Below are 15,700 nucleotides of genomic sequence, written 5' to 3' on the forward strand. Positions count from 1 at the left end.
TGTAACTCTTTTTAGGTGCACATTTGGACTAAGTTAAGTAAGGTTTAATCGAAACATTTTTGGTCCCAGAATATGTGTTTTAATTTATGACCTGCATTTTTGCTACACCCTGTACATCTAGTTCTTTTTCTGTAGCTCAGTTTACATTAATACAATAATTATAAACCGTTGAATATAATATCAATATTATTAATTTATTAATCAAGGATATCAACTACCATCTGTCTAGATAAATACTTGTCCAAATATTCTGGTCAAAATTACGCAACACAATGTGTAACCTGTTAATGAAAATAATATTGGTCAATGGTAAGGTCTTCATCAACTTAAGGTCTCTTTTTTATTGATAATCAGAAATAAAAAGATGTTGATTACGAAAATATGAACAGTTTAAATGTGCAGGTATAATAAGATATAACATTGTGTTTCCGACAACAAGTGCAAAATTAATTTAATAATATGACTTTTAAAAAGAATGTGATTGTCGCATTTTGTGTATATTTATTTGTTTTTGTTTGTGAGTCCAAATATTCTCCTAGATATAACGTGGTAAGTTTTAACCCACTATAGACCGACGTCCTATTTACAGATCACCTAAATTTTTTTTCAACCCTTAAAATCTGTTCAAATTTAAAGAAAAATTGTCCATGGATATTTTAGGGTTTTCATGGATATTGTTGTTATGACTAGGGAGCGGATTTTATGCTAAATGCATATTGCATGCATATTTCGCATATTTGAGAACTTTACTAAATTTTGCATATTTTTTGTGCCTATTTAAAAACATTTACATCCAAAAAAAAAATTTTATTTTTTAATTCCACACAAAATATTTCCCCGCAGAGGCTGTCGTATCTATTAATTCGAGAACTACCTGAAGAGAGGCGGATCATTCACTGCCTTTTCGTTTTTTCTTAGAAAATATCCGATCTTTACACAAAGTACTTATAGTGCTTATAGTACGCCGTTATAAAATGATTGTAGGATGTTGAAATGATGAAGGATGGTGATTTACCTGGAAATCCGAATTTCATTTACTTTTATTATATTTAGTAGGTACCTATAATTCTAGTGATTCTTTTAAATCCCCTATTGTTAAGAGAATTTACACCTTTAACCACAGTTTTACAATTTTCTAACGGAAATTAAAATATTCATGCTTTAGATCAGATCCCGTCAATCAGTAAAATTATTTATCTTTAGTTGGCCAATGCGAATGTTTAATTTTTGTTTAATACTTCTGTTTGTGAATAGTGCAATATGCCGAAAGAATCTAGCCTGGTTTATTACTGGATCAGAACCTATCCCGAGCTTCATTACAGCAATTGAAACTTATTCTGCAAAGCATGTAGTAAAATGGTGAGTTTTAAGATTGCTTTCTTCCTCTTTTTTCTTTAATAAATGCCTAATATTTGGCTGCTTCCTGATTAAAGTTTACTTACTTACTTACTTAGTCCTAAGCCTTTATATCTTTAAGGCTGGTGGAGTTGAATTTGGCATTGTAGCCTCCATGTTAACCGATCTTTTGTTTTTCCCCTGCACTCTCGTTTCGAATATTCGTTTTGTTAGTCTCAGGTTCGACATTCTACATACGTGCCCGAACTATCTAAGTTGTCCATCTACTATTATTTCATTGATTGGCTCTAGTTTTAGGTTTTTGTCTAATTGTTTCGTTTTGTACTTTGTCTATCCTCTTTCTGTTTGCTATTTTCCTCAGGAATCTCATTTCCATAGCATTGACTCTAGTTTGTGTCTCCCCGTCAATGTCCATGTCTCGCTGCTATACATGATTGTTGGTCTAACTACTGATCTAACGACTACCGTTTTAACTTTCTCGGGTATCTCTTTTTTCCCCAAAAATTTGGAAAAACACATTGTAGGGAATTATAATTATAAAATATATATATATATATATATATATATATATATATATATATATATATATATTAAAAACATGAGATGTAGATCCTTGAAACACACTCAGTGATCAAAAGATCCAAGGTTAATGGTTTGACGACCACTCGTACGAAATCAAACAGATGAAATAGAGAATGTGGAAAAATCCCCTTACGAACAATTCACACATCCACCATTTCGGGTTGGGAAAAATTTTTTGAATAGAATCAAAGATCCAAACACCAGTTCTTAGAAATGTGTTTCGCCCTCTTCAACCTCTCTGGGCTTATCAATAAAGATGAGAGGTTGAATATCTTTAGACACATTCCAATCAAAAAACAACATTTGAGACCTAGACATAGAAGGTGCGTAAATCTACGGCAAGTCCGACAATGACAGTCTCAAGTTTTAATTCCCTAATTACTTAAATTAAGTAAAATATATGTTTAAAAACATGAGATGTAGATCCTTGAAACACACTCAGTGATCAAAAGATCCAAGGTTAATAGTTTGACGACCACTCGTACGAAATCAAACAGATGAAATAGAGAATGTGGAAAAATCCCCTTACGAACAATTCACACATCCACCATTTCGGTTTTTTTCATTTTCAAGGATCTACATCTCATGTTTTTAAACATATATTTTACTTACTTTAAGTAATTAGGGAATTAAAACTTGAGACTGTCATTGTCGGACTTGCCGTAGATTTACGCACCTTCTATGTCTAGGTCTCGAATGTTGTTTTTTGATTGGAATGTGTCTAAAGATATTCAACCTCTCATCTTTATTGATAAGCCCAGAGAGGTTGAAGAGGGCGAAACACATTTCTAAGAACTGGTGTTTGGATCTTTGATTCTATTCAAAAAATTTTTCCCAACCCGAAATGGTGGATGTGTGAATTGTTCGTAAGGGGATTTTTCCACATTCTCTATTTCATCTGTTATATATATATATATATATATATATATATATATATATATATATATATATATATATATATATATATATATATATAAGAAGACAAGAAGTCTTTGCTGACAGTAAATAGAAAGAAATTTAGGATATTGGGTTATGCAGCAAATGAAAAGTGTACTCTTTCAAGTTTCTTTAATCCAAGCTTTCGGTTATGATTATAACCATCATCAGGGTGCTACAATGATATTTTTTCTATGTAAAAGAATATGAAAACATGTATAAATAAATAGTACTTACAAACTTATTGAGGATATTTCAAATGTGATGTCATTGAGAAGAAATGAGATGCAACTTGATCAATGGTCATGCCGATGCCTCGAATCCAACAAAATTTAATTTAATAAGCGGTTTGTATTATATCACCATTGCAGGAACGACCAATGAGCAAAGGTTAAGTTGTTATGAAGTATCACCCGGTGACGGGTTTGGCATGACATTTGAAATATCAACAAGACTTTTTAAAAAAGAAGAGTAAAAGAACATTAAGGGTCAATGGTAAATATAAAATAATATTAAACTAATTACTATTAACTATTAATATTACTATTATTTATAAATTTTAATATTATTTTATATTTACCATTGACCCTTAATGTTCTTTTACTCTTCTTTTTTAAAAAGTCTTGTTGATATTTCAAATGTCATGCCAAACCCGTCACCGGGTGATACTTCATAACAACTTAACCTTTGCTCATTGGTCGTTCCTGCAATGGTGATATAATACAAACCGCTTATTAAATTAAATTTTGTTGGATTCGAGGCATCGGCATGACCATTGATCAAGTTGCATCTCATTTCTTCTCAATGACATCACATTTGAAATATCCTCAATAAGTTTGTAAGTACTATTTATTTATACATGTTTTCATATTCTTTTACATAGAAAAAATATCATTGTAGCACCCTGATGATGGTTATAATCATAACCGAAAGCTTGGATTAAAGAAACTTGAAAGAGTACACTTTTCATTTGCTGCATAACCCAATATCCTAAATTTCTTTCTATATATATATATATATATATATATATATATATATATATATATATATATATATATATATATATATATATATATATATATATATATATTGTGATATTGTTGATTTATTTTAAATAGGTAACTACTGGTATCAGTTTTTGTAAAAAATGTGAATAAATTGAATATATAAAAAATAATGATTTTATTTGAAAGATAATAAATAAGATTGCCCCCTATAAAAGAACCCCCTAGAATAGAATAAAACAGAAAATTTGTGGTTTCTCGAAATGCGCTTTTTTTGAATTTTTGTGCATATCTTGCGCATATTTCGTAATTTTTTACTGCATATATATGCGCATATTTCATCAAAATTGATCGCATATAAATCCGCTCCCTAGTTATGACTTAGGTATACGTTTTCACATTTAATAATAATAGTCGACGAAATGAAACTGAAAAAATGGCAAAACCTCGCAATTTTTTTGTCCAGCATCGATTTGTACAAAAATTTGGGATTAGGCTCATTACACTTTCTAGTTCATTTTCTATATTGAGCGGTTGTACGCTTTTGGTTTTTTAAGGGTGAAAACTACCCCTAATTGTAAAAAATTATAAAATAACATTTTAAACTTTAATATTTTTCAACACTTGGTTCTTATTAGCTACATAATGATTGTTTTATGCTTTAAGATATAATATCATAATATTTTAACCCTTACAACCACCCTTGTTGGAGCTATATATAAAAAATTGACTTATTCTAAAAGAATAATTTCGGCTTGCATCGATTTACATAAAAATTTGAGATTAGGATCATCTCATCCTGTACTTCATATTCTATATCATGCTCAAGGGCGTTGATTATTTTTAGGGGTGTAAACTACCCCTTATTTTCAATTATATACAAACATTGTAAACTTTAATATGGGTAAGATTTGGTTTTAATTGGTTAAATAATGATTGTTTTATGCTAAAGGAAATAATATCATATTTCGACCCTTAAAAACCGCCCTTAATAACATTGCCACTTTTATAAGTAGATAATTTAATAGATCTATACAGACAAAAAGAATGTGTGTGTGTACTTTGTACGCACATAAGAAGTTATACTTCTATTATAATATAATTTCAACGAAATAAATATACCTACTTGACAGTTACAATACAAAAAATACTTTGTACGCACATAAGAAGTTATACTTCTATTAAAATATAATTTCAACGAAATAAATATACCTACTTGACAGTTACAATACAAAAAATTAACAATAATTACCAAAAATGAACCAAAAATATGAATCGTCCGGGATTTGAACCCGCAATCTCGCGATTTTTTGATCTCTGGTCCAATACTCTACCAACAAGGCCATCAAGCCGCATGCTACTTACCTTTCAGATATACATAATTATACATCACGGTGACAAGTGAAATATAAAAATAGATGTTTTATTATTTTACGCCCAAGGAAGACAAATCCAAAGACACAAAATTATAATAAAAAACCTTTTAAACCACCTTTTTCAAATTGCGCAAGTTGTATTATTAATATTAATGTTAATAAATGAAATATAAATATTTTGACGTTTCACAATTTGACAATTCACTTTTAACTGCAGTGCCTTAAAAATTTTAAAGCACTAGTGCCTTAAAGTAGCATTTTTAACGCTCCTATGGAGTCCTAAAAATTGCATTTTTAACACGTTTGTAGAAAAATACACTCACCGGCAGAGAAAACGGGCACCCCAAAAAATGGGTCATTTTTAATTTCTTGTATTTCCTAAACCTGATGTCCGATTTAAGTAATTTTTTTAATATGTTATAGCCTTATTCTTTATCAATATCGCTGTAATAATATTGTTGCTAGACAGGTACATTGTCATTGTATACAGGGTGTACGAATCAAACTGTGTTTTTTTCTCAAACTTTGGAACACCCTGTGGAATGTTCTAGCTTTTATAAAATACTAAAATTAAAACCCAACTATAGCCACAGATTTTCTTAACATTCTGTTTTTTGATTCATTCGCTTATGTTGTATAATAAAAAAGTTAAGCACTTTAACAACTACCCCTATTTTTCGTTAATACAGGGTGTTTTTAAATAAGTACGGCAAACTTTAAGGGGTAATTCTGCATGATAAAATAATGACAGTTTGCTTTATAAACGTATGCCCGCAAATGCTTCGTTTCCGAGATAGGGGGTGTTGAAATTTTTCTTACAAGCTGACGATTTATTTATTTCTCTAAAACGGTTTGTGATATGCAAATGAAATTTGGTAGATTTTAAGAGGTAGTTATTGCGCATTTTTGGCATACAATTAAGAATTTTATATTCACCATTGGCGTGCATACGGGTATAAATATTTTAGATATATCCCGTATGCACGCCAATGGTGAATGTAAATTCTCAATTGTATGCCAAAAAATGCGTAATAACTAGCTCTTAAAATCTACCAAATATCATTTGCATATCACAAACCGTTTTAGAGCAATAAATAAATCGTCAGTTTGTAAGAACAATTTCAACACCCCCTATCTCAGAAACGAAGTATTTGCGGGCATAAGTTTATAAAGCAAACTGTCATTATTTTATCATGCAGAATTACCCCTTAAAGCTTGCCGTACTTATTGAAAAACACCCTGTATTGACGAGAAACAGGGGTAGTTGTTAAAGTGCCTAACTTTTTTATTATCCAACATAAGCGAATGAATAAAAAAACAGAATGTTAAGAAAATCTGTGGCTATAGTTGGGTTTTAATTTTAGTATTTTATAAAAGCTAGAACATTCCACAGGGTGTTCCAAAGTTTGAGAAAAAAACACAGTTTGATTCGTACACCCTGTATACAATGACAATGTACCTGTCTAGCAACAATATTATTACAGCGATATTGATAAAGAATAAGGCTATAACATATTAAAAAAATTACATAAATCGGACATCAGGTTTAGGAAATACAAGACATTAAAAATGGCCCATTTTTTGGGGTGCCCGTTTTCTCTGCCGGTGAGTGTATATTTAAAAACACTAATATATTCTTTCCACACCTTTTCTGGACTGATACATACATAAATTAAAACATTTTGAAGTATAACTTCAAAAATATAATATGAAAACTAATTAAAAAGGCAGTATAACTACTAACTAACCTTTGTTGTTTCTCTTCCCACAAATTTTAAATCGTAACAACCATACATAACCAAACCGTCAACCGTCCAAACCACAGCTGCGCTACAGCTGCCATATTGGATAATTTTTGACATGTCATTTGAACATCCAATCAGAACAAAGTTATAATGCGCATGCGCCGGGATCGTAGGTTTTAACATATAAAAATTCACCCCCATATCGCGCGTAAAGAAGTATAACTTCAAAAAGGTAGAATTAAAGAATTACAAAAACATCTATTTACAGAACAATACGAATTTACAAATATGTACAAATACAAATACAAATAGTTTTTTAGTCATCTTCCAGTATACGAACTACTTCTGTGGTATTATACAGGGTGTCCAGAAACTCTACCGACAAACGAATACAGGAGATTCCTCAGATAATTTTAAGACAATTTAACCCAATTCACTTAGTCCGAAAATGCTTCCTAAGGGAGCTAGAGCTATTTGAAGATGGCGTCTGGTAATTAGTTTTTCTTAAATACCTCCGGAACGCTTCTATTTAGAAAAACAAAAATTGGTATGCGTATTTATCTTCCAGAGATAAATCGATTTTATCCATTGCGTCCGTTTTGGATAGGGCAACGGTTACTTTATCGCATAACTTTTTTTCTTTAATTTTTAAGCATTTTTGACTCTGGATTATTAAATTGTGAGGTATTCTTGTACTAAAAGGTACTCTTGTTTTAAGTCGATAGGATACACCGTTTTCTAGAAAAATTGATTTGGAAATTTTTCGTTTTTTAAATAAAAAAAAAAATTCAAAAAAATCTATTTAGAAAAACGAAAACTTGTACGTTCAATTATATTCCGGAGATGAATCGATTTCATTAATTGCGAAGTTCTAGCATCGGTCATAGGCGTCGGTTTTGGGTAGGTCAACGGTTATTTTATCGCATAACTTTTTTGTCTTTAATTTTTAATCATTTTTGACACCAAATTATTAAATTATGAGGTATTCTAGTAGTACAAGTTTCTCTTGCTTCAAGTTGGTAAAATACACCGTTTTTTTTCAAAATTTTTTGCAATTTTTTTTTCAAATTCAAGAGACGAAAAATTTTCAAATCGATTGTTCTAGAAAACGGTGTGTCCTACCGACTTAAATCAAGAGTACCTTTTAGTACTAGCATACCTCACAGTTTATTAATCCAAAGTGAAAGATGCTTAAAATGTAAAGATAAAAAAGTTATGTGATAAAATAACTGTTACCCTACCCAAAACGGACGCCTATGACCGGTACTATAAATTCGCAATGGATGAAATCGATTTATCTCTGGAAGATAAATACTCGTACAAATTCTTGTTTTTCTAACTAGAAGCGTTCTGGAGGTATTTAAGAAAAACTAGTTACAAGACGCCATTTTCAAAGAGCTCTAGCTCCCTTAGGAAGCATTTTCGGACTAGATGAATTGCGTTAAAATATCTTAAAATTATCTGAGGAATCTCCTGTCTTCGTTTGTCGGTAGAGTTTCTGGACACCCTGTATACATTGAAAATGCTCAATAAGCGGACTATTCGAATTTTTCGAAAAAAAAAATCGTTTTATAAACATAGCTCCCTTATTTTTGGCGATAAAAAGTTTTTTCAAAAATGATTTTGTAGGATTTGTAAAAAGCTATAAGACTGTGTAAATTAAATTCCATAAGATATCTTAGTTTTTAATTGCGGTGGGTTTAAAGGGCTCGATAAGGGGGTGTTTGCTCGTAAATAGAGGTTTTAAACAGCTATATCTCGCTAATTGTTCACTGCAGTGAAAATTTATGCACAAGAAAATTTTAGTTATGAAAAAAGCTACAATTTAGTAGTTTATCTTTTTTTCGTATCTCTAGTATTTTCGGAGATATTTTGAAGAAAATGGTGAAAAATACGAAATTGCAAAAATTCTATTTTTCTTTAAACTCAAATTTTTCTAAAATTAGGCATTTTAAATGGGTCAAACTTCTTGGGTGTATTGATAATACAAATATAAAAGGAATTACAGAAAGATGAAGACTAATTTTTAATTAGGAGGGTAGTTAGGGGGCTGTTTTCACTGATTCTTCATAAAGAAAAGCAACTACCGACCTTTTTTTAATCATAAGTCACTTAATTTTTATGCTAGAAATTGTTTGTTTTTGATTTTAAAAGGTCTAATTGTATCCTTGAAAAAAATTATCTAAGTTATCCTCGAAAAATGCAAAGTTTTTCCGTTATTTGGCTTTGAATATGCTAACTTTTAACATGCCGTATCTCGGTTTGTATTGGTCGTAAAAATATTATAGAAAAAGAATTTGGTTTGTGTTACTGAAAGACATAATTTAGATAGCTACAGTTTTTTTGATTAAATGCATATTTTTGGAGTTATTCTCAAAAAACGAAGAAAAAAGTGGATTTTTTCGTCGAAAAACGTCACTTTCAAGCGCGAATAATTCGAGAAATATTAGTTCATATAAAATGTAAAAAACATTTTTTTCTTAGAATTACGTTTTACATCGATTTGCATGGTTAAAATTTAATAAAAAATTCCCACCCGCGAGATGGGGTGGCAACCACCCCCAAGGTTTTAACGTACAGCGGCATGATATAGAAAATGATCCTTGGACTATTGCCTACCTTCTGTGAAAATTTCAAGTAAATCCATGCTGGACGAAAAAATTGCGAGTCAAAATGCTTCATTTCCTCGACTATAACAGTTTTAGATGAGCGCCACACCCCCAAAAAACGTTTATTTCTCGAGATACTGACCACGGTGTGGTGAATGGCTAATTTTGGTCATACTTTATGTTCTTGATGTTGCTGAAAACGAATATAAGGTTTATTTTGAATTTCATGTAAGGGGAACATTGTCAAAATCGCAATTTTACCATAACAATAAAAAAAAATGAAATCACGTTTTAATCGCTACAACTCTGTTCCATTTTAATATTTTTTTTGAAATTTTTATAATATATATTTCTTACTTTTCTGAAGAAAATGGGACCTACTTTAAGCTTCAAGTCTTATTCCAATAAATGTTATGAATTTTTTAAAGTAACATGTGCAGATTCCTGAATTGCAAAGTTTAATCGCAAAAGTTATTCTTCTTCTTCTTTTTGTGTAGACATGACTCTGTCTGTTTTTCAATGTGCCTCCAATAAGTTGTCGTTCCATCGTTTTCGTGGTCTTCCCACTGAACGTCTTAAACATGTTAAATTTTCTAGCGGTTATATTAAATTGGTGCAGCATACGTTGTAAATCATCTTCACTTTGAGATATGTATTAGTATTGCATCATCTGCGTAGCAGATATTTCGTTTTTATTTTTTTATTATTTCATCCATGATCAGGTTCACCAATAGAGGACTCAGGGAGGCTCCGTGTCTTATCCCATTGCCAGCTCCAATTGGGTCAGTTAGTCCTTCATCTACTTTTACTTTTATTGTGTTGTTCTGGTACATACTTTCGATTAAAATCAATGGGAAAATCCCAGTAGCTGGCTGTATACCTACCATAATTAAAAATCATACAGAACAAGTAAAAACTTCGTTTGTACAATGGTATAAAAAGCTTACTGAAAAACTATTAAAAAGTCACCCAAAAGGATTCGCAAAACGTTTTCGATCTAGATCAGATCATCTTCAGTGCCTAGAACGAAATATTTGCACGTTAGAATGAATGCAAAAGGTCAAAATTATGACTAGTTAAAGAAAAATATGGATAATACTTAGTAGATGAAACTAGCAACCTTATAAAAAAGGTGACATCGAGAAATATGATTTACATGTTCTCATCTGACCTAGTCGCTACTAACATCAGATTATCAACATGTAAATCATATTTCTCGATGTCACCTATTTTATAAGGTTGCTAGTTTCATCTACTAAGCAGAACGTAAGTAGTATCCACATTTTTCTTTAACTAGTCATAAATTTAACCTTTTGCATTTATTCCAACGTGGAAATACTTCGTTCTAGGCACTGAAGATGATCTGATCTAGATCGAAAACGTTTTGTGAATCCTTTTGGAAGACTTTTTAATAGTTTTTCATAAACTTTTTATACCATTGTACAAACGAAGTTTTTACTTGTTCTGTATGATATTTTCGATTGTTTTAATTATTCTCAAAGGTACCTCTCTTGCGTACAATCAATGAATAACGTCCTTTAATTTGATAATGTCAAATGCATTCTTAAGGTCCACGAAATATAAGTATGCCGGTTTGTTGTATTCTAACGATTTCGCTTGAATCATCTGCCTCATTATAAATATAGCGTCGGTGCATGATCTTCCCGACCTAAAACATTGTTGTGCTTCTGCCAATGTTATAATTTTATTCACTTTGTTTGTTATCACTTTGGTCGTTAATTTTTTATTTTAAACGCTTTTCTTTAGTTCAATAGTTTGCGTCAAATATTTCGACGTTAATTTGACTGCCTTTTCTTCAATGTAAATGAATGAAAATTTGCAGACATATGCGTTCGCGGGAACAATACACGAATTGTCAATAAAAAAAGTGATTTATGTTTATTAATTGTTTAAATAAAAAAAAACGATTTTAATGGAAAATGCTTAAATTCTCTTGTTTTTTACAATGTAGAAACTTAAAACTTTTACTGATTGTAGCTAATGATATGAACTATACATAATTTCACTTTTTGCGTTAATTGTTTACGTTATGCTTCATAAATAAACAATAAAGTTTCAAATTTTGAAAGCTGATCTATTTGTTTATATAAAAATCGGCGCTTGTTGGTGTCAAATTTCAATACGATACGAAACAAAACTTCAACCAAAACTCTAATTCAAAAAATTCGTGTTTTTATCGTAGTCTTAGAAAAACCACCGGTAGAGACGTTCTGTGCTACAATTAACATTAGAATTCGTTTTGGCGTATTAATTAAACGCTTTTCTTTAGTTCAATCATTTGGGTCAAATTTTTGGACGTTAATTTGACTGCCTATTCTTCAATGCAAATGACTAAAAATTTGCAGACATATGCATTCGCGGGAGCAATACACGAATAGTCAATAAAATAAAGTTTTTTATAATTACGTATTTTTTTATGGGAAATAAGCCACAATTTTACTAAAAAATTAATTTACTAACGTTTCGAAGCCCAAATCGGGTTTCGTTGTCAAAATACAAAATACTATTAAAATAAAACAAACATGTTGTTGCTAAGTAAAAAAATTCTTCTAATAATTTATTTAATCTGACTCATTTATATTGGCAATTCAGACGTATATTATACATTTTAAAGTAGAAGACTTTAAAATGATATCGCCAATATTTATGAGTTGCGTTCCTGGGACGACTTTACTAAAAGATAGTTCATTCGATTACATGAAATCAATCCCAACTCAAGAATATCCGTCGCAAAAAAATCATAGCATGTGATCTGTCTTTAAAAAGACAACCAAATGCAACGATGACAGTAAAATTCTCGCGTTAGAGATTCCATAGTAAATCACGAGGGAAAACCAGGAAAAAACCTCGTGATACTATCCCGACATCGTAAGTATTTGGTCTTACATTTAATCTACCTTCAAAAAACTAATACCAAATTCTGACTTTAATGTGTTTAAATTATAAATAATATTAATATTACATAGATATACAATAAGTAATACTAAAATATAAAATTTGTACTAACTCGATATGTTATTGACTTAATAATCGTGGTATTTTCTTTCTATTGACTTCCTCTTTCAGTATGGGTAACCACATCCTACTGCATTCTACCGAGGAATTTGCGACACAGTTGGTTTCATTTAGCATAATTAGAGCCGCTTCTTTGATTTTTCTCTTTTTACTATCTGATTCTTTCAGGACTATACTTGAATCTCTCCACTGAACTCTATGTTCATTATCCCATGCGTGTTGACATATCTGAGATCTATCAAATTCTCTGTTTTTTTATATAAGACTGATGTTCACTTATTCTAACGTTTAATGGTCTTGATGTTTCACCTAAATAAAATTGTTCGCATTCACAAGGTATTCTATAAATGCAATTCTTTGTTCTTTCTTGTTCATTGTTAGGTTTAGTTTTAGATAGAATAGATCTCAATGTGTTTGTTGTTTTGAATGTTGTTGAAATGTTGAATTTATTTCCTATCGTTTTAAGTTTCTCGGATAGTCCTTTTATATATGGTATTGTTATTTTCCTCGTATTATTTCTTGTGAATGTTGTAGGATCTCGTTCGAAGTTGTTCTGTTCCATTCGATCTAATCTTGTCAATTCCTTATTTATAAACGATAAAGGATAATCATTTTTTAATAAAACAGATGTTAACCATTGTTTTTCTTCTAAAAATGAATTTTCGTTAGAACAAGTAATTTTGGCTCTATCATATAAGGATTTAATGATTCCCTTTTTAACGTTGATGTTGTGATTTGATTTGTAATTGAGATATAATATAATTTTTCAGAACAACATTAAAGTTTTTTATGTTTATTAATTGTTTAAATAAAAAAGCGGTTTTAACGGAAAATGCTTAAATTCTCTTGTTTCTTACAATCAAGAAACTTGAAGCTTTTACAGATTGTAGCTAATTATATGAACTATACATAATTTTACTTTTTACGTTAATTGTTTACGTTATGATTCATAAATAAACACTAAAGTTTCAATTTTTTGCCGATTCCGACTACTTTTCATGTTTGTACATCATATTATGTTTTATACATATTTTAATAAACATGATGATATATTTTAATGTTTAAAAAGTGTAAGACTAAAAAGTAAAAAATATGAAAAAAAAAATTTAAGAAACGCTTTTCTTTAGTTACGAGTGACTAAAATTTAAAATATTTTAAAAAAATCAACTAAATAGCAAAAAATAAAAAAAAAATGAAAAAATCTAACACATTCGTTAAAGAAAAGCGTGGGGCGAAAACCGTTTATTCGATGAAGACGCGCCACGCTTTTCTTTGACGACTGTGTTAGATTTTTTCAATGTTTTTTATTTTTTGCTATTTAGTTGATTTTTTTATAATATTTTTAATTTTAGTCACTCGTAACTAAAGAAAAGCGTTTCTTAAAATTTTTCTCATATTTTTTATTTTAGTGTTTTGTTTAATAAATTAATTCCTCTGTAATTCTCCGGGTCCGATTTTTTTCCCTTTTTGAAGAGAGGTATTAGGATGCTTGATCTCCATTCTTGTGGTATTCTGTTTTGTTCTATTATTTTTTTGGATTAGTTTTAATAATTGTTTGGTCAGATCTTTTCCTCTGTACTTTAGAAGTACATTCGATATTTTGTCCTCTCCTGGCGATTTTATATTTTTTAATTTCCAACCCTTTTTTAGGTTCCATGTACGCCCAAGGGTGGGTAAAAAATGTTCACCTCGAAAATAGCTAATATATTTATTGAGAGTTGTTGGAAATGGATTAAACTTAAGAATCTTATGCTTAATAAACACAGCATCTTCTAAAATAATAATATAAACAATTTACAAACCTTATAACAAAATTACAGTGTACATCAAAATTAACATACCAGTAAAAGCCAGTAATTCGGATTTGTCGATTTTCTCCACATTCTTCGTTTCAGCCTTCTCATTGGTGGATAATTATGTCGATTATGTAATTATACGTCGATAATTATATGGATTATGGTCCTACCAACCAGAAATTATATAGAAACCCTTAGTAACCAATCGTTTAAAAACCTTTAGTAAAAATATCGGTAGAACCAATTTTTCTTTCGATAAAAGGCTGTCTTTTTAACAATAAATAATTTTTGGAAAATTTTTAAACAGGTAATAAATATTTTACAAGGGAATACGCATTTGGACATTTTTTACCCACCCTTGGGCGTTTAAGGGTTAATGCTTCCGTTGCCTTTGCTCCTTCAATGTATATTTATTATTCGGTTGTTGTCTTCAGGTGTTGGGCTAATCGCAAAAGTTGAGTGACGCAATTTGAAATTTAGCTTTTTAATCAAGTTTATGTTAAAATTAAAATATAGAGTACAAAGAAGTTTCATGGAAAATTTTAGATCAAAATGTTTTATATATCGACGTTATACATCCCCAAAATAACTCGTACCTATTTCTCGAGATACTGACCACGGGTGGTGAATGGCTAATTTTTGTCTGATTTATATTTTTGATGGCGCTGAAAACAAAAATAAAGTTTGTTTTGAATTTTAAGTGGGGGAACATTGTCAAAATTGTAAAAATAAAAAAATTAATTTACGTGTACTGTAAAATTTTATTATTTTAGATGGAACTAACAAATCAACTGGGATTGACGGCTGAACTTCATAATGTTACTACAGAAGATGGATACATCTTAAAGATATTTAGAATAAAAGCTATAAATGGGAAGGAACAAGAAAACCGAGAACCAGTATTACTACAGCATGGCTTACTTGGCTCGAGCGAACAATTTCTACATGCCAAAAACAACTCCTTAGCCCTTATATTATTTAACAATGGATTTGATGTATGGCTAGGAAATAGTAGAGGAAATTTCCATTCTAGAAAGCATGTATCTCTGGATCCAGACAGAGATAAGGAATTTTGGTTTTACACGTAAGTTTTAACTTTCACAAATTTTTTTAGTATTGTTCTACACGTATTTCGAGTTATTTAATTCTCATCAGTAACAATCGTTATAGTATGATACAGTTGATCCAAAAAAAGGCATAACCCAGACATCTAAAGTGAAAATTATCCTTCAACACCAAATTGTGCTATATGCTCCATAT

General features: G+C 30.3%; 1 protein-coding gene across 5 annotated transcripts in view; it reads left to right on the forward strand.

Moving 5' to 3' along the window:
- The first annotated feature begins 236 nt into the window (after positions 1–236).
- The window catches only part of LOC114332855 (lipase 1-like), a 61,768-nt gene continuing 46,304 nt past the window's right edge, over positions 237–15,700 (forward strand). For 2 of the 5 annotated variants that reach the window (XM_028282634.2, XM_050661975.1), the window contains exons 1-2: positions 316–549; positions 15,214–15,524. In XM_028282634.2, the coding sequence (XP_028138435.2) occupies positions 460–549; positions 15,214–15,524 (401 nt within the window). In that variant the 5' untranslated portion in view covers positions 316–459. Of the gene's footprint in view, positions 550–3,509; positions 3,713–15,213; positions 15,525–15,700 lie in introns of those variants that run through there. The other 3 variants (XM_050661973.1, XM_028282635.2, XM_050661974.1) reach the window with 3 other exon arrangements.

This window comes from Diabrotica virgifera, chromosome 9, assembly GCF_917563875.1.
Source record: "Diabrotica virgifera virgifera chromosome 9, PGI_DIABVI_V3a".
In the NCBI taxonomy this organism is placed as follows: domain Eukaryota; kingdom Metazoa; phylum Arthropoda; class Insecta; order Coleoptera; family Chrysomelidae; genus Diabrotica; species Diabrotica virgifera.